This window comes from Rana temporaria, chromosome 4, assembly GCF_905171775.1.
Source record: "Rana temporaria chromosome 4, aRanTem1.1, whole genome shotgun sequence".
In the NCBI taxonomy this organism is placed as follows: Eukaryota; Metazoa; Chordata; class Amphibia; order Anura; family Ranidae; genus Rana; species Rana temporaria.
The window spans coordinates 319602287-319626029 of record NC_053492.1 but is presented as its reverse complement, the minus strand read 5'-3'; the positions used below and the strand labels follow the sequence as shown (position 1 = coordinate 319626029).

General features: G+C 45.5%; 1 protein-coding gene across 1 annotated transcript in view; it reads right to left on the bottom strand.

Moving 5' to 3' along the window:
- URB2 (URB2 ribosome biogenesis homolog) overlaps positions 1-23743 on the bottom strand; it is a 154942-nt gene that overhangs the window by 95628 nt on the left and 35571 nt on the right. Inside the window, 1 exon segment of the mRNA XM_040350681.1 lies at positions 8443-8619. Coding sequence (XP_040206615.1) covers positions 8443-8619 — 177 coding nt within the window.

The window sequence follows — 23743 nt, the reverse complement described above, 5'->3', positions numbered from 1 at the left end:
ATTTTCCGCCTACAGGGACAACTGTCATAATGGGGGATTTTAAATTATCCAGGCATAGCCTTGGCGGGGGGATGCATTCATCTAAGGCTCGCCAGTTCCTAAACTAGAAACAAGGCATTACTAGATCTACCGATTACCAACAATACAGACCTGATCACGTATGTGGAAATATGGGGCAGTTTAGAAAACAGCTATCACAGGTCAATTGGCTTCAGTATAAATCACACAAGGGGAACACAATGACACTAAATTTCAAAAGAGCCAACTTCCCTAAACTACGAACCTTGCTAGAAGATATAAATTGGGATAAAATCTAAGGCCTTGTACTCACGAGCAGACATGTCCGATGAAACCGGTCCGCGGACCGTTTTCATCGGACATGTCTGCCCGGGGACTTCTGTTCGATGGCTGTACACACCATCGAACAGAACTCCGCGCGTAAACAATACGCAGGGCGTGTCCGCGGTGTCGCCGCGTCGATGACGCGGTGTCGCCGCGTCGATGACGCGGCAACGTGGGCGGGCCTGCCTTTTAAATGCTTCCACGCATGCGTCAAAGTCATTCGACGCATGCGAGGGATGGCTGGCGGCCGGACATGTACGGTAGGTCTGTACAGACGACCGTACATGTCGGGACAGGTTTCCAGCGGACTGTTTTAAAGCAAGTCCAGGAAACAGTTGTCCGCTGGAAACCTGTCCGATTCGCCCGAAATCGGTCCGCTCGTGCCTACACACGGCCAAACATGTCTGCTGAAACTGGTCCGCGGACCAGTTTCAGCAGACATGTTTGGTCGTGAGTGCGGGGCCTTAGAGAAAAATAACACAGAGGAGAGATGGGTTTGCTTTAAGAGCATATTAAATAATGGCATTATAATGGCAAATAATGGCATTAGCCGGTGCATCCCATTGGGAAATACATTTAAAAGAGCAAACAAAAGTGCTGGATGGCTTAACTTTAATGTAAAAATGCATATAAAAGCAAAGCAGAAGGCCTTCAAAAAATACAAGACTGAGGGATCATCATCAGCATTCAGATTTTACAAAGAATGCAACAAGATATTCAAGGGTGCAATTAGGGCGGCTAAGATAGAAAACAAAAGACACATAGCGGAGGAGAGCAAAAAAAAAAAAAATATATATAAAAAAGGGAGGACAGACTATATTGGCACCATAAAGAATGAGGAAGGACATCTGGTTACAAAGGATGGAGAGATGGCAAAGGTACTGAATTTATTCTTCTCCTCAGTCTTCACGAGGGAATCGGGGGGCTTCAGTAACCAAAACTGCAGTGTTTGTCCTCATGACACATCACAGGAAGCACCCTCATGGCTAACAGAGGACAGAATTAGAAATAGACTTGGGAAAATTAATAAATCACCGGGACCAGATGGCTTGCACCCGAGGGTACTTGGGGAACTGTCAAGTAATTGCCAGACCATTGTTTCTAATTTTTATTGACAGTCTACTGACTGGAATGGTACCAGCTGATTGGAGAAAAGCCAATGTAGCAACAATATTTTAAAAAGGGCCAAAATACATCCCTGGGAATTACAAACCAGTTAGCCCAACATCAATAGTATGAAAGCTCTAGTAATGAAAACTGTATCATTAGCAGTAATCGGCATGGATTCATGAAGAATCGTTCTTGCCAAACCAATCTATTAACCTTCTATGAGGAGGTGAGCTGCCATCTAGATAAAGGAAGGCCAGTAGACGTGGTGTATCTAGATTTTGCAAAAGCATTCAACACAGTTCCCCATTAACGTTTACTGTACAAAGTAAGGTCCATTGGCATGAACCATAGGGCGAGTACATGAATTGAAAACGGAGTACAGAGGGTGGTGATAAATGGGGAATACTCGGAATGGTGAGGGGTGAGAAGTGGGGTCCCCCAGGGTTCTGTGCTGGGACCAATCCTATTTAATTTGTTCATAAATGAGTTGGAGGATGGGGTAAACAGCTCAATCTCAGTATTTGTGGATGACACTAAGCTAAGCAGGGCAAGAACTTATCCGCAGGATGTGGAAACCTTGCAAGAAGATCTGAACAAATTAATGGGATGGGCAACTACATGGCAAATGAGGTTTAATGTCGAAAAATGTAAAATAATGCATTTGGGTGGCAAAAATATCAATATGCAATATACTCACTAGGGGGAGAACCTCTGGGGGAATCTAGGATGGAAAAGGACCAGGTTGATAGGCTCAGCAATGGCATGCAATGTCAAGCTGCTGCTAACAAAGCAAACAGAATATTGGCATGCATTAAAAAGGGGATTAACTCCAGGGATAAAGCCATAATTCTCCCACCCTACAAGACTTTGGTCCGGCCTCACCTGGAGTATGCTATCCCCTGGGCCGACTGAACTCCCCATACTCCCCCCCAGCCGATAAGGCTGGCATCTGTCATGACCACCGTCCAGTGACATGGAATGACTTCCCAGCGCGAAGAGCCGGAGACGTCAGCCACCACACCACGGAGGTCCTGACCAGGCGTCTCATCCGGATATGACAATCCAGAGACGAAGGGCACTTGTCCCAACACGACAGAATTTCTCTCTGTAACACTCGAGTGTGAAATTGAGCATACGGCACCGCCTCAAAGGTGGCCACCATGAGACCCAGGACTCGCATGTAAAAGCGGAGCGACAACCATTTTTGGGATGTCAACCGCTGCACCGCAGCCCGTAGAGTTTGTAGTTTCTCCATGGGAAGAAAAAAACTCTCGCTTCAGAAGAATCCAGGACCAGCCCCAGGTATTCTATGGTACCAACACCGACTTCTGAACATTTAGCACCCAACCGAATTCCCGGAGGGTCTGGCAGGTGATAGACACATCTTCCTCTAATTCTGAGCTTGAAGAGGCTCTAAGAAGAAGGTCGTCCAGATAGCCCACAATAGCAATTCCACGCTGCCTCAGCAGGGCCAGGATCGGGGCAAGCACCTTGGTGAACACCTTCGGCGCCAAAGCCAGGCCGAAGGGGAGGGCCACAAATTGAAAGTGGTCTTCCCCGACCGCAAAGCGCAGAAATCTCTGATGCCCGGAGCATATGGGGATATGCAAGCATGCGCCCTTGATATCCAAGGACGCTAGAAAATCCCCCGGATGGAGAGCCGCGACAACAGAGCGAACTGACTCCATCCTGAACCTCTGCACTCTTACAAAGCAATTGAGGGCCTTGAGATCCAGGATTGGACGGACCACTTCCTTCTTGGGAACCACAAACAGATTGGAGTAAAACCCCTGAAACCGTTCCTGTAACGGAACAGGCACGATCACCCCCCTCACCAGCAGATCCTGAACTGCCCCAAACAGGGCCTCCCGGCGACCCGGAGGAAGCTGGAGGTTGGAGGGAAAAAATCTGTTTGGTGGGCATAAGAGAAACTCTTATTTTGTACCCTGAGGAAACTACTTCGCAAACCCACCGGTCGGAAAGAAGAGATGTCCACCGAGCCGCAAAGACGGCCCCCTACCCGAGTGTCGGGCAGGGGTAGACCTTCATGCGGACACAGACTTGTCCGCAGGCTTGTTGGGCTTGCGGAACCAGGGGCGCTTCTGCCCTTCAGCAGGCGCCTTAGCAGCTTGGGAGCACTTACCTCTAGCACCAGGCGGACGAAAAAAACGCTTGTGGGTGGTAAATGAGGGTCCCTGCCTACGGCGAGGCTCCTTACCCTTACTGGATTGTGGGAGCAAAGTGCTCTTACCTCCCGTGGGATCTTTAATAATGTCATCCAGAGAGGCCCCAAAAAGCCTTTTATCCTTAAAGGGCAAGTCCACCAAGGCTTTCTTAGAAGACTGGTCCGCGGACCAACACTTCAGCCAGATCAGGCGGCGCAACACCACCACATAGACCGAGGCTCTGGAGAGCAAGGGGAGCGTATCCAGGGCTGACTCACAGACAAATTTAAGGCCCTGCACCAACTGGTCGGTCAGCACCACAAAGTCCGGAGGAGCCTGATGCTCCTCCAACCCCTGAAGCAACATTTTCGCCCATTCAGTAAGCGTCTGAGACGTAGAGCCCCGGCCACGACTGGTCGCACTGCTGATCCCACCACTATGAACATGGAGCGGGCCACTGCCTCAGCTCTCCTGTCTGCGGGGGTCCTTGAAAGCAGGAGCCCCTTCCACAGGTAACGTGGACGCCTTGTTCAGTCTGGACACAGGGGGGTCCACCGACGGGGGAGAAGTCAATTTTTTCAATAATTTCTCCCCAAAGGGATAACGGATCGCTAAACATTTTGGGGCAGAAAAAAACGTTTGCGGCCGATTCCATTCCTTGTACAAAAGCTTTTTCAAATAAGGAACACAAGGAAACACCTTAGCAGTGCCGGCCGGCTTACGGAATCCAAAGGGGACCGACATCTCTGACGTCTCTGCCGTATTCTTCATTTTCAGAGTATCCCGCACTGCGGTGATAAGTGCTCCTACAAGCGCCCTATCATGCGCCGACCCTGATGCAGAGTCATCCTCACTGTCCATGCGGTCGAGGCCTGCATCCTCTGACACATCGGAACCAGGACCTGGGCCCGATTCCACGTCAGAGGCATCCCCGGAAGATGGCGGAGGGGGCGCTTTTTACCCCCTTTTTGTCCACACGCCGGTTCCACCCTGGCAACAAAGGCCTCCAGGACCGCCAAAATAGCGTCTACAGAAACAGCAGGTGCAGGGGCACTAGTTGACAATTCAGGTATGCCTGGGAAAGAGGTGTCCAGTTCTGACGCCATGCTGACCCACCCACCTGACACCCCTAGGGATGTAAGGCAAGATACACGGACCACCCTCCTAGCTGCCGCAGAGAGACAAGGGACCCCCCAGAGGACTCACCACCCCGACCAGGTACCATCCAGCTCTCCCTGTGCCTTCCCTCAGGAACTGTGCTGGAGCCGTTTGTGCCGATATGCTGGCCACTAGAGGCAAAAGACACCACCCAAAATGGCCACCGACCCGCCGCTCTGTAAGCGGAGCACGCGGGCTACAAGAAAATGGCCACAGACGTGCCATGCACTGTGAAAGACACCTTAGTCACCATATGGTAGTGGCTTATGCATCCACAATGAAGCACATAACAAAACACATGCTGTGCGTTGTAGTATACTACATTAAGAAAAAAGTCATGTGCGTTTCTGGGTGTGTTGGTGAGTGATAATGCATTGGCCTCCCACTCAAAATTAACAGGCTACTCTATTGCAACACAATGTACATTAACAAATAGTATGCAGCACTGCAGTACAAAAGTGTGAAGGCAGGCTGAATTTCGTTCTCAGTCCTCCAACATGTGTGGCTATATTGTCATGTGTATAGTGCAGTAGACATGTGCAATTCGTTTTGTTTGTAATTCGTTTTTTTACGAAAACTCTGAAATTCGTTAATTACGAATTTTCGATTTTACAAATTTTTTATTTACGAATTTTCGGACTTAAAATGTTTCAAATTTTGAATTTTCGTATTTCCGAATTTCGAAAATTTGAAAATTGAAAAATTTGAAAATTGAAAAATTTGAAAATTGAAAAATTTTTCAATTTTCGAACTTCGATTTTTTCAATTTTCGAAATTTGAAAAATTCGAAATTCGAAATTTGAAAAAAATCGAAGTTCGAAATTAGAAAATTGAAAAATTCGAAAATGGAAAAATTCGTATTTTAGAATTTTTCAGAAATTTCGACATTTGGAATTTTTCAATTTTAGAATTTTCGTATTTCCGAAATTCAAAAAAACTGAAAAAAATCGAAAATTCTAAAATTGAAAAAATTCCAAATTCCAAATGTCGAAATTTCTGAAAAATTAGAAATTGGAAAGTGAAAAATGTTTCAAATTTCGAATTTTTCAAATTTCGAATTTTCGTATTTCCGAATTTTGAAAATTCGAAAATTGAAAAATTCGAAAATTGAAAAATTCGAAAATTGAAAAATTCGAAAATTGAAAAATTCGAAAATTGAAAAATTCGAAAATTGAAAAATTCGAAAATTGAAAAATTCGAAAATTGAAAAATTCGAAAATTGAAAAATTCGAAAATACATTTTTCGACATTTGGAATTTTTCAATTTTAGAATTTTCGTATTTCCGAATTGAAAATACGAAATTTCGAAATGTCAAAAATCTTTCGAATTTCGAAATGTCGATTTTTGACATTTGGAAATTTTTCCATTTTCGAATTTTTCCATTTTCGAATTTTTCAAATTCGAAAACTGAAAAATTTGAAAACTGAAAAATTTGAAAACTGAAAAATTTGAAAACTGAAAAATTTGAAAACTGAAAAATTTGAAAACTGAAAAATTTGAAAACTGAAAAATTTGAAAACTGAAAAATTTGAAAACTGAAAAATTCGAAAACTGAAAAATTCGAAAACTGAAAAATTCGAAAACTGAAAAATTCGAAAACTGAAAAATTCAAAAAAACTGAATAATTCGAAAACTGAAAAATTCGAAATACGAAATTTAGAAAATACGAAATTCGAAAATTGAAAAATTTGAAATGTCAAAAATGCGACATTTCGAAAATTGAAAAATTCGAAATCTCGAAAATTCTGAGATTTCCGAAAATTCTTTTTTTTTTTTCGTTTCATTCGGGGGGTTTTTCGTTTCATTTGTTTTTTGCTTTTTCGGAAATCCGAAAATTTCCTGAATACGAAAAAAGCGAAAAAAAAAAATTCTAAATTTACGTATTTCCGGAAAAATAAAAAAAACGAATGAAACAAAAACGGGGAAAACTAACTTTTCGAATTTCCGAAAAAATTTAAAAAACGAAAATAACAAACGAAAAAAACTAATTTTTTGGCAGTGCACATGTCTATAGTGCAGTATGTACATGGTGTGTAGGTTTATTTTTTAATTATTATTATATTTTTTTAATTTACTTAAGTACTGTCACCAGAGGCTGATATATTCCCTGATGATGGTATACACACCAGACAAGATAGGTACTATTTGGGAAAACACTTGGGGTGCTAAACAGACCATGCAGTTTCCAAGATGATTGTAAAAAGAGATCAAGGAGGTAAAAGTCCTCAACCTGCTTCTTGGCTGTCAATATGCACTACACTGAACTCAGAAGTACTCAGCTCCTCTACGTTCATTCAGAGACTGATCAAGATCAGTAGACATGTCTACTGATCTTTCTGCTTGGCATTCTGAAAGAAAGTGGCGATGAGACCAGCATTAGGACAAGACACCAGACTCATTGCTGGTGGCTGGGGGAATAATCAGGTGCTAGGCAGCACAAGGCGGTCTAGCAAGCACACAGCAAAGAAAGGTAAAGAGACTGGAGTAGACGGTGATAGGGCACATAGTGTAATGCAGACAGTGGGCAGCCGCGGTAGAGGGTGTTGTCCACATATTTTGTATATGGATGTGATCGCGGCTCATCAGCTGCTGATCACAGCCATTCACGAATTGACAGGAGTCCAGGATACCACTCTGCTATAAATTCATGGGCACTACTGCGACTATGTGCTGATATCCTAGGGCAGTGATGGCGAACCTTGGCACCCCAGATGTTTTGGAACTACATTTCCCATGATGCTCATGCACTCTGCAGTGTAGTTGAGCATCATGGGAAATGTAGTTCCAAAACATCTGGGGTGCCAAGGTTCGCCATCACTGTCCTAGGGTAATGTTGCATAAACAAGGGTGACTGACCAGCCTGCTGAAAACAGCTCGTCTCTGCTGTTACCCTTACATCAATGCCAGTAAATGGGTTAAATAGAACTGAAGCAGTTGTTTTGAACTTTCTATTAGTGAACAAAACAGAAGCATTGTTTTGTTAGTGCTTTATTTTAATGTAATATTTAGACCTGTGGCTTTTAAGCTTAGGGGTCCAATTTCAATTCTCACTATATAAGTATTCTATTGAAATCAGTGTAAATGTATCAAAATGCCATTAACACAAGTCGCAATTAGCTTTTTATTGAGTGTCGATACACAATCCAATGCGCTTTTTGATGCATCAACACTTATTTTAATGGAAAACACAGAAAGCGAAAATGCAAAGGTATGAATCCAGCCTCAGAGTCTATTCACACATCTGCTCCATTCATATGCATTAACACAATGTAAAGGGTTCACTGAAGTGTGAATCTGACCCCAGATTTTTTGACAGTAGTTTTTAAATAAATTCAAATTGCATTTGCTATGCTTTGTGATGGACTCTTCACAAGCAAATTTTACATGCAAATGAACAAAAAATGGCATTAGTACATGTATAAGATTGTTTTACTGACATGTACTGTAATCTCTCTCAAGAGCACATACTGATTAGAATCATTCAGTATTCCTTGTAAACCACTGTGGAATATATCAGTGTCATATAAACCAGTAAATTAAATATATGATTAGTAATTTTTGTGGGCAACTATTCTTTTTCCGTGTGTGATTACTTGCATCGCTGACCAGCAGTGTCAGCTATTTAGCCTATAAAATGTAGACATTGTGAATTTGTTCCTTACATACCTGTGCAATAGCAAACCGAAGTTTTACACACTTTCCCTCTTTTATTAGACATTTCAACCTTTTACTGCGTAAAATGTTGTCCAGAAAACACCAGAGCTTCTGCTGAATATCTTCTTCCAGATTCAGTTTCTTGGAATGCAATCCAACCAAAGCATGGCAGACCCAGTCAAGTAAGACCTGTAAAAATTATAATATAAGATATACTGCAGATACCAATGTTTAGCACACTAAAATATCCCTTGGCACAGACAGGTACATGGCACACATGTCAGAACAAAAGGTTTATATGGGAGAAGGGTGTGTCAATAGTAGCTTTCTCAGATTATCCCTTAGGCACAGTGTTCTCTATTCCACATAGGATAGGAATCAAAACCGGGTATGCCTAATATTGGTGTGCTAATCTGACAGTAATCTTAAGTGAGTAGGGTATGAGTGCCCAGAGAGAAACATATCTGTCTAGGGTGCTCAAAGTATCATGATAAACAGCGATTATTGAGGTTTGAGGGAGTTGGGGGGAGTAGGGTAAGGAAAGGTGTCAGGATTACGCGTTTCACAGCGTCAGCTGTTTTGTCAGATCCATCTGCACTTAGATTGGCGCATCTTGTCTTTTTCTTTTAAAAAAAGAAACTTGTCTCAAAATATAAAATATTCCATGGACTTGCCTCTCAGAAAATAGCTTGGAGTGTCTACTTTCCAAAATTGTGTCATTTGGGGGGTTTTAAAACTGTCCTGGCATTTTATGCACAACATTTAAAAGCTTATATCACACATCATCCACTCTTCTAACCACTTGAAGACAAAGCCCTTTCTGATACTTTTTGATTACATGAAAAAAAAAAAATGTTTGCAAGAAAATTACTTTGTACATTATATTTTTTTTTAAAGCAAAGGCCCTACAGATTAAAATGGTGGGTGTTGCATTTTTTTTCACACAGTATTTGCGCATCGATTTTTCAAACGCTTTTAAAAAAAAAAAAAAAAAAAACTTTTTATCATTTTAATGCACTAAAAAACACTACATTGCCCAAATGTTTGATGAAATAAAAGATGATCTTAGGCCGAGTACATGGATACCAAACACGACATATTTTAAAATTGCACATAAACGTGCAGCAGCGACAAGCTACATACATTTTTAAAAGCCTTTACAGGTTACCACTTTAGATTTACATAGGAGGTCTACTGCTAAAATTACTGCCCTCGATCTGCTTTTTTTTTATTATTATTTATTTTGCCTTTCTATTTTATTTTTAAACTGTTCTTTTCATATTTTTTTATCATTTTTATTGTTATCTCAGGGAATGTAAATATGATAGCAATAGGTAGTGACAGGTACTCTTTTTTGAAAAAAATGGGGTCCATTAGACCCTATATCTCTCCTCTAACCTCAAAGCATCTGACCACACCAAGATTGGTGTGATAAAATGCTTTCACAATTTCCCAATGGCGCTGTTTATATCCGGAGAAATCTAAGTCATTAAATGCTCGTAGTGTCTTGTTTCTTAGGCCATAAAGATGATTGGAGCCATTCTGGTATCTGATCAGCTCTATGGTCAGATGGCGGAACCACCGTCTGCGTTCTCAGATTCCCTGTTGGGACAGGAGAGCCAGAGAAAACCATAGAAGATCCACGGCTTGTAAAAGCAGTCTAGAGGCTAATTAGTTTCTAGGATTGCTTTTACATGAAATCCGACCGCTGGCTAAAAAGAATGATACCTAAACATGCGGGTATCATTCTGGTACAAGGTTTGACAAATTTGCTTGGAATCTAGGAGCCAGCGAAAAAAGTTAGGAGCCAAAAAACGTGCCCCGTCCCGCCAAGCTCGCGTGCAGAAGCGAACGCATACGTGAGTAGTGCCTGCATATGTAAACGGTATTTAAACCACACATGTGAGGTATCGCCCCGATTGGTAGAGGGAAAGCAATCATTCTATACCTAGACCTCCTCTGTAACTTAAAACATGCAACCTGTAGAATTTTTTAAACGTCCTCTATGGAGATTTTAAAGGGTAAAAGTTTGTCGCCATTCCACAAGCGGAAGCAATTTTGAAGCGTGACATGTTGGGTACCAATTTACTCAGCGTAACATTATCTTTCACAATATAAAAAAATTGGGTTAACTTTACTGTTGCCTTATTTCTTAATAAAAAAAAAGTGTATTTTTTACAAAAAAAGTGCGCTTGTAAGACCACTGCGCAAATACGGTGACAGAAAGTATTGCAACGACCGCCATTTTATTCTCTAGGGTGTTAGAATAAAAAATATATATAATGTTTGGGGGCTCTAATTAGAGGGAAGGACATGGCAATGAAAACACTGGGGAAGCTCCATTATAATTGCTGGATTGCTGGTTTACTTGTCATGCCAACGGCCAACCACAAGTAGGCGCCAGATCACATCCTGTGGGGTATCCTGTGTCTCCGTGCGCCCTCACCTCCCCCGCCACGCGAACGTGGTGGGCCACGCCGGCTGGTAATTGAGGCCGCGTCTTTTTCGGCCTTCTGCGGGCCTAAGCTTCCCCGGGCACCAGGTCGCCAATTCTAGTCGCAATTGCGACAGGGCGCCCGGATTTTGTCGAACCCTGTTCTGGTATAACCACTCAAAATCCAGCAACATACCAGTACGTTGCTGGTCCTTGTTGGGCATATATTGTGGGCCTATGGGCTGCATGAAAAGAATAGATTGATCGGTGGGTATGCCCACCATTAGATAACCTCCCTTTCTCCACCCACTTCTAATGATGGGCAAACATGCACCATTTTGTTATTAACTGTGGTGGTGAAATCACCTTCTACAGCGCTGGAGTCACTGATTTACGTATCGTGGGAGCAAACGCTGTTGCTGTCAAGATAAATAAATCAGCGATGTAGCTGAATGGCGTACCTGCTAAGAAAATGATGGTTAACAATAAAACAAAAGTAAAATCACAGTATAACAGCAAGACAAACCATAAATGTAAAGCAAATACAAAAAAACATAGTAATAAATAAAATAAAAATTTAACGCAATCTGTGCCTAAAATATATATATGTTGAAGCATGGGGGCAATCCGTCCCCAAAAATTAAGAGAAAAATCGCTCCTCCGCCCCTGCTTCGGCATATATGCTCTTTTTTTTTAACTGTGGTGGTGAAATCACCTCCTACAGAGCTGGAGTCATGTCCAGGGCTGTGGAGTCGGTAGATAAATGTTCCGACTCCTCAGTTTTATGTACTTCCGACTCCGACTCCCCGACTCCGACTCCTCTGTATTAATATGCAAATGTATTTTATACATTCCTTGAGGGAAAGAAACGCAACCTACCACAGGACTACTGGCTGGGAAGCCAACAGTCTACTGTATTGCACAGTTTAAGCAAAAGACAAACACAATGAAAACAAAGTTTTTTTTTTTTTTTTTTATTAATCAATCAAGTTGCTGGATAGTAGCAGCAGGCATAAACATCAGGAACAGGATCTTTACCAGTTCAAAAATACAAACCACATTATTTGGTTGTTTTAGAACAAAAACAAAGCTTATCTATAATGAACCAAAAACAAAATCTGTAAAACCTAGAAATGGTTTATATTAATCTTGAAATGTAGTTATAGGCTTAGCAAATGCAAATCAATTCAATGTAGAGTTCTAAGGAAGAGAATTGCCTCTGCCAGATCCTCTTTCATAGAGGCTCTTAAGTCAGACTTTATTATTTTTAGGGCTGAAAATAATCTTTCGACACGGACTTGGGTGGGTGGCATTGCAGTAACTATTCTGGCCACATCACTAACGATCTCTGGATAAACAAGGATGGCTTCTTCAACAGTAAGTTTTGATGAGCGATCATACTTTTCAACTTCTTTTAGTGCTTTATAAAACTCCTGTTGGAATTTTTTTATTTGGACACTTACTGGTTCTCTAACATGCGTTCCCTGTAAAAGCAGAACACAACACTATGGAAAGTATAAGTATTGCAGCTCCTAATTGTGCGTTGCGTGCCACATAGTGAAGCACATGAAAAGCATGCTTCTTCACGGTCACTTAACGTGTTCGTTTTGCGGTTAAGCGAGGCACTGCATGCATTGGTCTTTATTCTTACAGTAGAGAAGTCATTAATTATAACTTTTTGTGAATTGGGACATTTAAACTTGCTTTTTTTTTTTTATTCCAATCTAAATTTAGTAGGAGTCGGAGCATTGTTTTCCGACTCCGACTCCAGGTACCCAAAATTTCCCCCGACTCCTCGACTCCGACTCCACAGCCCTGGTCATGTCTTTATGTATTGTGGGAGCAAACGTTGTTGCTGTCAAGAAAAAAAAATCCACGCTGCAGTTGAATGGCGTACTTTTATTTGTGACTGCAACGGTTTGGGTCTCTCAAAATGGGATGGCATCTTGGGAGAGCCTGTGAAAGTGTGTCCTATTCTGTGCAGTGCTGTACCCTACTCTAATACTCCACTAGTGTATGGTAGCATTCAAAACATTCACCAATGCAAAGACCAGGATTGTCAGCACAGGAGGGACAATAATAGTGGGTGTCATGCCTATATCCGCGCTTGCTACAGACACATCTTCTTTGGGGGGGCTCATTGGGTAGGGGTACCAGGGAGGACATACGGAAAATGCCTCTCATGCAGCCGGTTTACTGCATTTGCAAAGGTGGGGTGGAGCACCGTCTGGAAACAGAAGGGTTCTGAAATCTCTTCCTGGAATTTAAGGAAGGATCCCATCTGTCCTGAAGCTATATCCACTTAAAGCGGAGTTCCACCCTATTTTTCAACCTGTTTGCATTGTAATTAACACTGCCCCCTTAAATAGAACTGGCATGTTTTTTTTTTTTGTTTGACAAACTCACGGTTTTATTCCTGTGAGTTTGTCTTCCCTTTGCGGCGGATGGCTTCTCCGCCGCATCCAGCGCTGCTATGCCTCCTGGGTGATGTGTGTCATCAATCCCAGGAGGCTGGGCTGAACGAGCGCCGCGCCGTACAGTAGTTGAATCTCGGGGGGGCGGGAGGGAGGACAGTGCCGCCCATAGAGGTGGTGTCCTCTTCCTCCTCTCCAACTCCCCCCTGCTAGCACCGCCCCCCCGCCTCCACCACCCGCCCGCCGTCTGTCTCCGGTTTGCGGAGATACAGATCATCAGGATGACAGAGCGCATCTCTGATAGATCTGTGTGTGAGAACACCCGCTCGTAGTACTGCCCCGCCTCCCTGTACATAGAAACAGCGCGCTCTGCACTGTGTTACAATTCTAGTGCAGGGAGGCGGGGCTGTACTACGAGCGGGTGTTCTCACATACAGATCCATCAGAGATGCGCTCCTCTGTCATCCTGATGATCTGTAACTCTCCCCACTCTGCACTGGTGTCACAGAGTTAGTGGGAGAGCGAGCTTGCCATTCACTGTGCCCGTATCTGTGCCCAATGCTGCCCTCACTGTGCCCCTCGCTGTGCCCAACACTGTGCCCGTAACTGTGCCCAACGCTGCCCTCATTGTGCCCAACACTGTGCCCTCACTGTGCCCAACACTGTGCCCTCACTGTGACCTCACTGTGCCCAACACTGTGCCCGTAACTGTGCCCTGTGCCATAACTGTGCCCAACACTGCCCTCACTGTGCCCTCACTGTGCCCAACACTGTGCCCGTAACTGTGCCCTCACTGTGCCCAATGCTGCCTCACTGTGCCCGTAACTGTGCCCTCATTGTGCCCAACACTGTGCCCGTAACTGTGCCCTCACTGTGCCCAACACTGTGCCCAACGCTGCCTCACTGTGCCCTCACTGTGCCCTAACTGTGCCCAACGCTGTCGTAACTGTGCCCGTAACTGTGCCCTCACTGTGCCCTCACTGCACCCGTAACTGTGCCCGTAACTGTGCCCTCACTGTACCGATGCGGGGTGCTATGCCGGGGCCGATGCGGGGTACATGGGCCGATGCGGGGTGCTGGGCCAGGGCCAATGCGGGGTGCCGAGGCCAATGCGGGGTACAGGGGCCGATGCGGGGTACAGGGGCCGATGCGGGGTGCCGGGGCCGATGCGGGGTGCTGTGCCGGGGCCGATGCGGGGTGCTGTGCCGGGGCCGATGCGGGGTGCTGTGCCGGGGCCGATGCGGGGTGCTGTGCCGGGGCCGATTCGGGGTACAGGGGCCGATGCGGGGTGCTGGGGCCAATGCGGGGTGCCGGAGCCGATGCGGGAGGCCGATGCGGGGTACCGGGGCCGATGCGGGGTGCCGAGGCCGATGTGGGGTGCCGAGGCCGATGTGGGAGGCCGATGCGGGGTGCCGAGGTCGATGCGGGGTGCCGGGGTCGATGCGGGGTGCCGAGGCCGATGTGGGGTGCCGAGGTCGATGCGGGGTGCCGGGGTCGATGCGTGGTGCCGAGGCCGATGCAGGGTGCCGAGGCCGATGCGGGGTGCTGTGCCGGAGACGATGCGGTGGGCAATGTTATGGTGGCAATGTGCTGTGCTGGGGGAAGAAGGAAGCAGGAGGAACTCGGCACAGGGATGGTGGGAACTCCTCATAATGGGGCACAGCGGGGGTACAGACCCGGGAACTCAGCACAGGGATGGTGAGAACCCCTCATAATGGGGCACAGCGGGGGTACAGACCCGGGAACTCAGCACAGGGATGGTGGGAACTCCTCATAATGGGGCACAGCAGGTGTACAGACCCGGGAACTCAGCACAGGGATGGTGGGAACTCCTCATAATGGGGCACAGCGGGGGGTACAGACCCGGGAACTCAGCACAGGGATGGTGGGAACCCCTCATAATGGGGCACAGCGGGGGGTACAGACCCGGGAACTCAGCACAGGGATGGTGGGAACTCCTCATAATAGGGCACAGCTGGTGTACAGACCTGGGAACTCAGCGCAGGGATGGTGGGAACTCCTCATAATGGGGCACAGCGGGGGGTACAGACCTGGGAACTCAGCACATGGATGGTGGGAACCCCTCATAATGGGGCACAGCAGGTGTACAGACCCGGGAACTAAGCACAGGGATGGTGGGAACTCCTCATAATGGGGCACAGCGGGGGGTACAGACCTGGGAACTCAGCACATGGATGGTGGGAACCCCTCATAATGGGGCACAGCGGGGGGTACAGACCTGGGAACTCAGCACATGGATGGTGGGAACTCCTCATAATGGGGCACAGCGGGGGGTACAGACCTAAGAACTCAGCACATGGATGGTGGGAACCCCTCATAATGGGGCACAGCGGGTGTACAGACCCGGGAACTCAGCACAGGGATGGTGGGAACTCCTCATAATGGGGCACAGCGGGGGGTACAGACCCAAGAACTCAACACAGGGATGGTGGGAACCCCTCATAATGGGCACAGAGGGGGTACAGACCCGGGAACTCAGCACATGGATGGTGAGAACCCCTCATAATGGGGCACAGTGGGTGTACAGACCCAGGAACTCAGCACAGGGATGGTGGGAACTCCTCATAATGGGGCACAGCGGGTGTACAGACCCGGGAACTCAGCACAGGGATGGTGGGAACCCCTCATAATGGGGCACAGCGGGGGTACAGACCTGGGAACTCAGCACAGGGATGGTGGGAACACCTCATAATGGGGCACAGCGGGTGTACAGACCCGGGAACTCAGCACAGGGATGGTGGGAACTCCTCATAATGGGGCACAGCGGGGGGTACAGACCCGGGAACTCAGCACAGGGATGGTGGTAACCCCTCATAATGGGGCACATCGGGTGTACAGACCCGGGAACTCAGCACAGGGGTGGTGGGAAACCCTCATAATGGGGCACAGCAGGGGGTACAGACCCGGGAACTCTGCATAGGGATGGTGGGAACCCCTCATAATGGGGCACAGCGGGGGTACAGACCCGGGAACTCAGCACAGGGATGGTGTAACCCCTCATAATGGGGCACAGCGGGGGGTACAGACCCGGGAACTCAGCACAGGGATGGTGGTAACCCCTCATAATGGGGCACAGCGGGTGTACAGACCCGGGAACTCAGCACAGGGATGGTGGGAACTCCTCATAATGGGGCACAGCAGGTGTACAGACCCGGGAACTCAGCACAGGGATGGTGGTAACCCCTCATAATGGGGCACAGCGGGGGTACAGACCTGGGAACTCAGCACAGGGATGGTGGTAACCCCTCATAATGGGCACAGCGGGTGTACAGACCCGGGAACTCAGCACAGGGATGGTGGTAACCCCTCATAATGGGGCACAGCGGGGGGTACAGACCCGGGAACTCAGCACAGGGATGGTGGTAACCCCTCATAATGGGGCACAGCGGGTGTACAGACCCGGGAACTCAGCACAGGGATGGTGGGAACTCCTCATAATGGGGCACAGCGGGGGGTACAGACCCGGGAACTCAGCACAGGGATGGTGGGAACCCCTCATAATGGGGCAAAGCGGGTGTACAGACCCGGGAACTCAGCACAGGGATGGTGGGAACTCCTCATAATGGGCACAGCGGGTGTACAGACCCAGGAACTCAGCACAGGGATGGTGGTAACCCCTCATAATGGGGCACAGCGGGTGTACAGACCCGGGAACTCAGCACAGGGATGGTGGGAACTCCTCATAATGGGGCACAGCGGGGGGTACAGACCCGGGAACTCAGCACAGGGATGGTGGGAACCCCTCATAATGGGGCACAGCGGGTGTACAGACCCGGGAACTCAGCACAGGGATGGTGGGAACTCCTCATAATGGGCACAGCGGGTGTACAGACCCAGGAACTCAGCACAGGGATGGTGGGAACTCCTCATAATGGGCACAGCAGGGGGTACAGACCTGGGAACTCAGCACAGGGATGGTGGGAACACCTCATAATGGGGCACAGCGGGGGGTACAGACCTGGGAACTCAGCACAAGGATGGTGGGAACCCCTCATAATGGGGCACAGCGGGTGTACAGACCCGGGAACTCAGCAGAGGGATGGTGGAAACCCCTCATAATGGGGCACAGCGGGTGTACAGACCCGGGAACTCAGTGCAGGGATGGCTGGGAACCCCTCATAATGGGCACAGCGGGGGTACAGACCCGGGAAGTCAGTGCAGGGATGGTGGGAACCTCTCATGAAGGGTTCCCACCATCCCTGTTCTGTGCTGACTTCCTGTGCCTGTACTCCTGCTGTGCCCATTATGAGCGTACAAATCTGAATTGAGTTTCGGGCACAAAATACGAAATAACGGCTAATGGGAAACGGAACTAAACAAAATGAATTTATTGACAGTGCACACGTCTGGTATATGTATACACACCACATATATAACAAGAGATATATATCATCTTGTTATGTAGATATATCTGCACAGGAACAAATTATTTTGTATATTTACTGGTTCCTGGAAGGAGGAGGGGAGGAGGGGAGGGGAGGTTTGCTTTGCATAGATATGGGGCGGTAACTTCCTCTGGCACTCCCATTGCTATTGAAACCTGATCTGAAACCATTACACTGCTTGTACAGCACTGAGCATGTGCGAGGCTGAAATCCAGGAAGTCATACAGTCTGGCTTCATGATGCCCACACTTAAGATGGCCCCAGTCAATTTCTGTTTTATAAAGTGTCTAAATGCTGTAACAACCTAACAAAACGGACCTTAGTTTACAGACTAACTGTAGTAGAATACATTAAGTTTGTGTATTACAGGGGTTTTCATATTTAAAAAGTTTATATTTTTAATATTGTGGCCGGAACTCCGCTTTAAGGACCGGACCAATATGCTGCTACATGACCCAAGGGGTTTTTACAATTCGGCACTGCGTCGCTTTAACAGACAATTGCGCGGTCGTGCGACGTGGCTCCCAAACAAAATTGGCGTCCTTTTTTCCCCACAAATAGAGCTTTCTTTTGGTGGTATTTGATCACCTGTGCGGTTTTTATTTTTTGCGCTATAAACAAAAATAGAGCGACAATTTTGAAAAAAATTCAATATTTTTTACTTTTTGCTATAATAAATATCCCCCAAAAACATATATAAAAAAAAAAAATTCCCTCAGTTTAGGCCGATACGTATTCTACCTATTTTTGGTAAAAAAAAATATCGCAATAAGCGTTTATCGGTTGGTTTGCGCAAAATTTATAGCGTTTACAAAATAGGGGATAGTTTTATTGCATTTTTCTTTCAATCTTCTTTTATTAATTTTTAAATAGCAAAGCAAGAGTATACAGAAACCTAGGAGGCATTCCTCTGGTTTAAATCAGTCAATACATGAATAACAATATTATCTTCCTAACAGTTCATATAGCAATAAAAAAAATAAAAAATAAAGGGGAAATGGATCCCTTTTGGAGGGGGGGGGGGGAAAGAAGCTCATAATATGTTACATTATCTCTCTTCTTATACTTGTTCCTTCCATGCCACCCCAAGTCTACTTTTTTAATCCGCTCCCCTAATACCATTTTGCCCCCCTTTCCCTTTTGCCACCTGTTCGACGGGAGATCCGTGTCCCTTCGGGCTTGGGGCAACTAATCTGTTCCTCCTGCCTTACCTCCCCTATATCCCCCCTAAACAAAACAAAACAAAACAAAACACCAAAAAAAAAAAAAAGAGAAAAACTCATAACTCCTCCCCCCATCAGATCCCCCAGCGTCCACCCCTCCCTCAATCCGCGTCTATCAAGGCCTTTCCCTCCTCCGAATATCTAAATGTGTTCCACTCTGCCCATGTTTCTAAATATACCTTCCATTTTTGCCTTGGGGTCCATACCAAGTCCTCCATTCTATTCAAGTTTTCCACTCTATTGAGCCACATCCTTATCGTTGGAGGGGATGTCTGCTTCCACATCCCTGGTATACATGCTCAGGCAGCATTTAAAAGATGACAAGTCATCGTTTTCTTATATCGTCTCGCTGACATCTCTGTATCTTGCAACATATAAAAAGACCATTCGTCTGGTAGTTGCGTCCCGCTAAATCTGTGTTATTTCCCAGACCCTACACCAGTAATTTAAAATCTTGGGGCAGGCCCAGAAAATATGCATTAGGGTTCCTCCCCTCTTCCCACACCTCCAGCATCTATCTACCATGTCTGGATAACACTTATTTAATACCTCCGGTGTCCGGTACCACTGTGACAGGACTTTGTAATTCATCTCTTGTGTCTTTACACACATAGATGTTTCAAAGATATTCCGAATTATTTTATTCTTTTGTTCATCTGTAAAAGGTCTCCCCAGTTCGCGCTCCCATTTATGAAAGAAAGGTAATAAACAAAAAATGTAGCGCTAACAAACTCAAAATTATATAGTACCGAGTGAGGTAACAACTCTCATTGTGTAAGAGCATAAATATAAACAATTGGCATGGATGAAAGTGACTAAAACAATGCTCAATGTAAAACAAAAAATATAAAAAGTATTAAAGTCTATATTTTGAAGATGAGTGAACATCAGATGGAGTGATTGGTGCAGGAAAACAGGTGAGCTGCAATCCAGTGATTAAGATGCAACAGGTGTACAAGTTGTCTGTAGAACCCCGTGAAGATCACAATCACATCAAAGTATGAAATGGGTAAAACACGCTTACCAGATGGTGTTGGACTCTACTACCTTACAGCAAAGAGTCAGCCAGACATTGTGGTCTTTGGAAGCCGGGACCACTAGAAACCGGACTTAGATCATATGCAGGGCTGGAACTCCAATGGAATGGACAACAGGAACCAGCAGTGCTTGAATGATGTATTGCGTCAATGCCACAGGCTCTGAATACCATCTTTGGACCATCGATCAGGAGATACAGGCAGAGGACGTAGCTAGAGCTCCAAATGAAGCCATGGGGTGGATGATATAAAAATGGAAAAAGGAACTCCAATGGTGCAGGTCAATTAAAACCAAAAGGTTTATTTGTAAAAGTCATAAAAATGACAAAGATAAAAGTGATCACGTACAGGGGTAGCAATGTGGGGTGCTCAATGGCAATACCCGACGCGTTTCGGCTCAGTAAGCCTTCAACAGGGGCATAAAGATGCACCCCCACATTGCTTGCTTAAATACACATAGTGGTTACAGGGCCCTCCCCCAAACAGGGTGGTGCCATGAGACAGGATATGATGTAACAAGTATGCATTGTAACAAACATATAAATAAATAAAAAACACAATAGATCTCCAATCTAATATGCATAAAATACCGATATCACATGCAACACATACATTAAATCTCAACATAATGCATATGTCATATTAGTCGGAGCAAATATTCTGCAACACTTTATAGTTCAGCAAGAGACAGCATGACTAATACTGTGTCACCAAACAGGGAACTCTCTAATTAGTGTGTATGGGGACACTACACCATCGCAGTATATTGTGAATGATTCACAATCGATGAAACACCACGATAGAGCATCAACAGACTGCCACCTATATATAATAATCCTCGTACTGGAAACTATAAAATTCCCCATAAGTGAATTCACAAATGAAGACATTGCATACTATGACATGATGTAACTTTGAATGATATGCAACATTTTAAAAATCAGCAGAAACAAACATAGCTCTTAATTGTGTCACCAGACAGGGAAACTTCCTGAATGTTATGTATGGGGACACTGCACCACCATGTTGAGTTATGGCCTTTACATAATCGATATAGTGTAAAAACGGGCCGTCAGCAAACTGTCATCAGTGGGTGACAGTGCTGATGTATGAAATTAAAGTCCCCCATGGATGGATGAATAAATGGGGAACAACCCCGCAATAACTCCGATCGGTGCAGCGCTAGTACATACAAACCGTGCAAGCACCAATCGGACGAGGCGGGGACGTGGCCAGGAGCCGCGCCGGCCAATCGGCAGATGCCTCCCGATAGCCCATCAGACGTGGGAAGATACACGTACCAATAGGGCATCAGGGGGCGTGCCTTATAGTCCTAGTGTCCAACAGAGAGCTAGGGACCTAGCCGTGCCGACCGGAGGGCGGGTGTACATCACGCAGCCGCGGCCTCCAATCGGCGTACGCCGTGGGGCTGACAGCATGTCGCGTGACGAATCACCGCCAACCAATCAGAGGAGCCATGATAGATCACACAAACTCACAGGCTGTGGCAGCCCAGGGCCATTACACACACCCAGTGAGCAGACTCACAACAAGACTCCAAAACGGAGTCATATATGCCAAGTGCTGAACGAATCAGATACTTAGATATATGTCTCTAAATTAGGGTGGGATATCAACCAATAGGGCATGTAGGAAAATGCTCTGAATACTTTCCCATGTAGAACGGGAAGTGTCAGAGAGATTTTTTACATACAATACAAAGGTGGCCTCGAATGTCCCGCCCAGACTGGGACAACGCAGGCCACCAAATGACACAGTGTTAAATCAAAAGACTAATGAGAGTAATCTTTATGGCGGAGAAGCAACATGGATGATAATTATCAACCACATTGAGTCTGCACTAGTAAATGTTGAAAATGAATAGACCTGAACCCAACAAAAATCTAAAAATCTAAAAAATATATGAAACTCTCTCCATGGATCCATAGCAGATGGAAATAAACATGGAAAAGAGTATGAAATGTAACACATGTGGGGTGATATAAAGAATATATAAGGAATATCATAAAATATTCAAAAAATATTATTATATAGAATGGATACAAGAACTCAAAGTGCTCACCCCTGGTTGATGTAACAATTGACGTCCCTTTCGACGTTCATACCATATGGGGTATAGCACTTGAGCTCGTGTATCCAAAAAGTCTCAAGTCTTGAGACACCCCTGATTCTGGAATCACCTCTCCAATGGGGAACGAATCTATCAATCACCTGAAACAATGATCCCTTGGGATCAGAGTGATGGTGTTCGAGATAGTGCCGTGACACCGTATGTTTGGGACAACCCTTTTTAATCTTTGCTATATGCTCATTAACCCTGATAGAAAAATTCCTTATAGTCCGTCCCACATATTGGGATTTGCAAGGACATGTTATGAGATAAACAATATAGCTTGTAAAGCAAGTTGTAAACTGCTTCATTGTATATATACGACCTGTCACTGTTGAAGAGAATGAATCCATTTTACGTCTGACTATAGTATTAGCGACACAAACGTTGCAGGAACGGCATGGATAAAATCCATTAGCCTCGGGAAAGAAAGATACCTTTTTTGGGGGATCAATAGTGTTAGGGGCTATGTCACTTTGAACCGAGCGGGCACCCCTGAAAATGATGCCAGCTCTATTCGGTAGTGATGGCCCCAGGATCCTGTCATTAAGAAGAACTTTCCAGTGGCGATTTAAGATTTTACTAATCTCATTATGTTGAATGGAATAACTGGTGAAAAAGGACCACTTAAAACTCTCCTGTTTGGCCACCTTGGGTTTAACCTGTAAAAGGGAGGCCCTGTCCGTAGCAGAAACAGAATTAATGGCATCATCCACCAATGCAGGTCGGTACCCTTTGTCAAGAAATCTAGTTTTTAACATATCACTCTGAAGATAGAAGTCGCTGTCCCTGGTGCAGTTCCTCCTAAGGCGGAGGAACTGGCTCCGTGGGATAGATTCTAGCCATCTCTGGTGATGACAGCTATCGACCGGAATGTATCCATTCCGGTCGGTAGGTTTAAAATACGTCTTGAATTCCAATCTGTCATGGGTCGTGGTGATCTCCAGATCCAGAAAATGAATTGAAGTGGGACTAGCCTCATAAGACAGTACGATCCCCCGGTCGTTATCATTCAGCTGGATCATAAAAGCATCTAGAGATTCCCTATCACCCTTCCAGAGGAAGAGGACGTCGTCTATATACCTGGCCCATAAGAGAAGCTCAGGTCTCCTGAAAGCATAGACGACGTCCTCTTCCCACTGGGCCATGAATAAATTGGCTAGGCTGGGGGCATATTTAGCCCCCATCGCCACGCCCCTAATTTGAGAGTAGAAAACCCCTTGGAACCAAAAATAATTGTGCTTGGTAGCGAATACCAGAAGTTCCATAATAAAATTTCTCTGCAGAATAGAGAGCAGGGAGTTTCTAGTCAAAAAAGACTCGACAGCAGCCAACCCTAAGTGATGTGGTATGCATGTATACAGTGCTGCCACATCAGCAGTGACCAATAGGATGTCACCCTGGTGTCGAATCCTTTCCAATAGTCTGATCGTGTCTCCTGTGTCTTTAAGATACGAGGGAACTAGCTTTACTAGAGGTTGGAGATAGTGGTCTATATATTTTCCTATCCTCGAAGTCACAGAATCGATCCCGCTGACTTGAGACTTTTTGGATACACGAGCTCAAGTGCTATACCCCATATGGTATGAACGTCGAATGGGACGTCAATTGTTACATCAACCAGGGGTGAGCACTTTGAGTTCTTGTATCCATTCTATATAATAATAT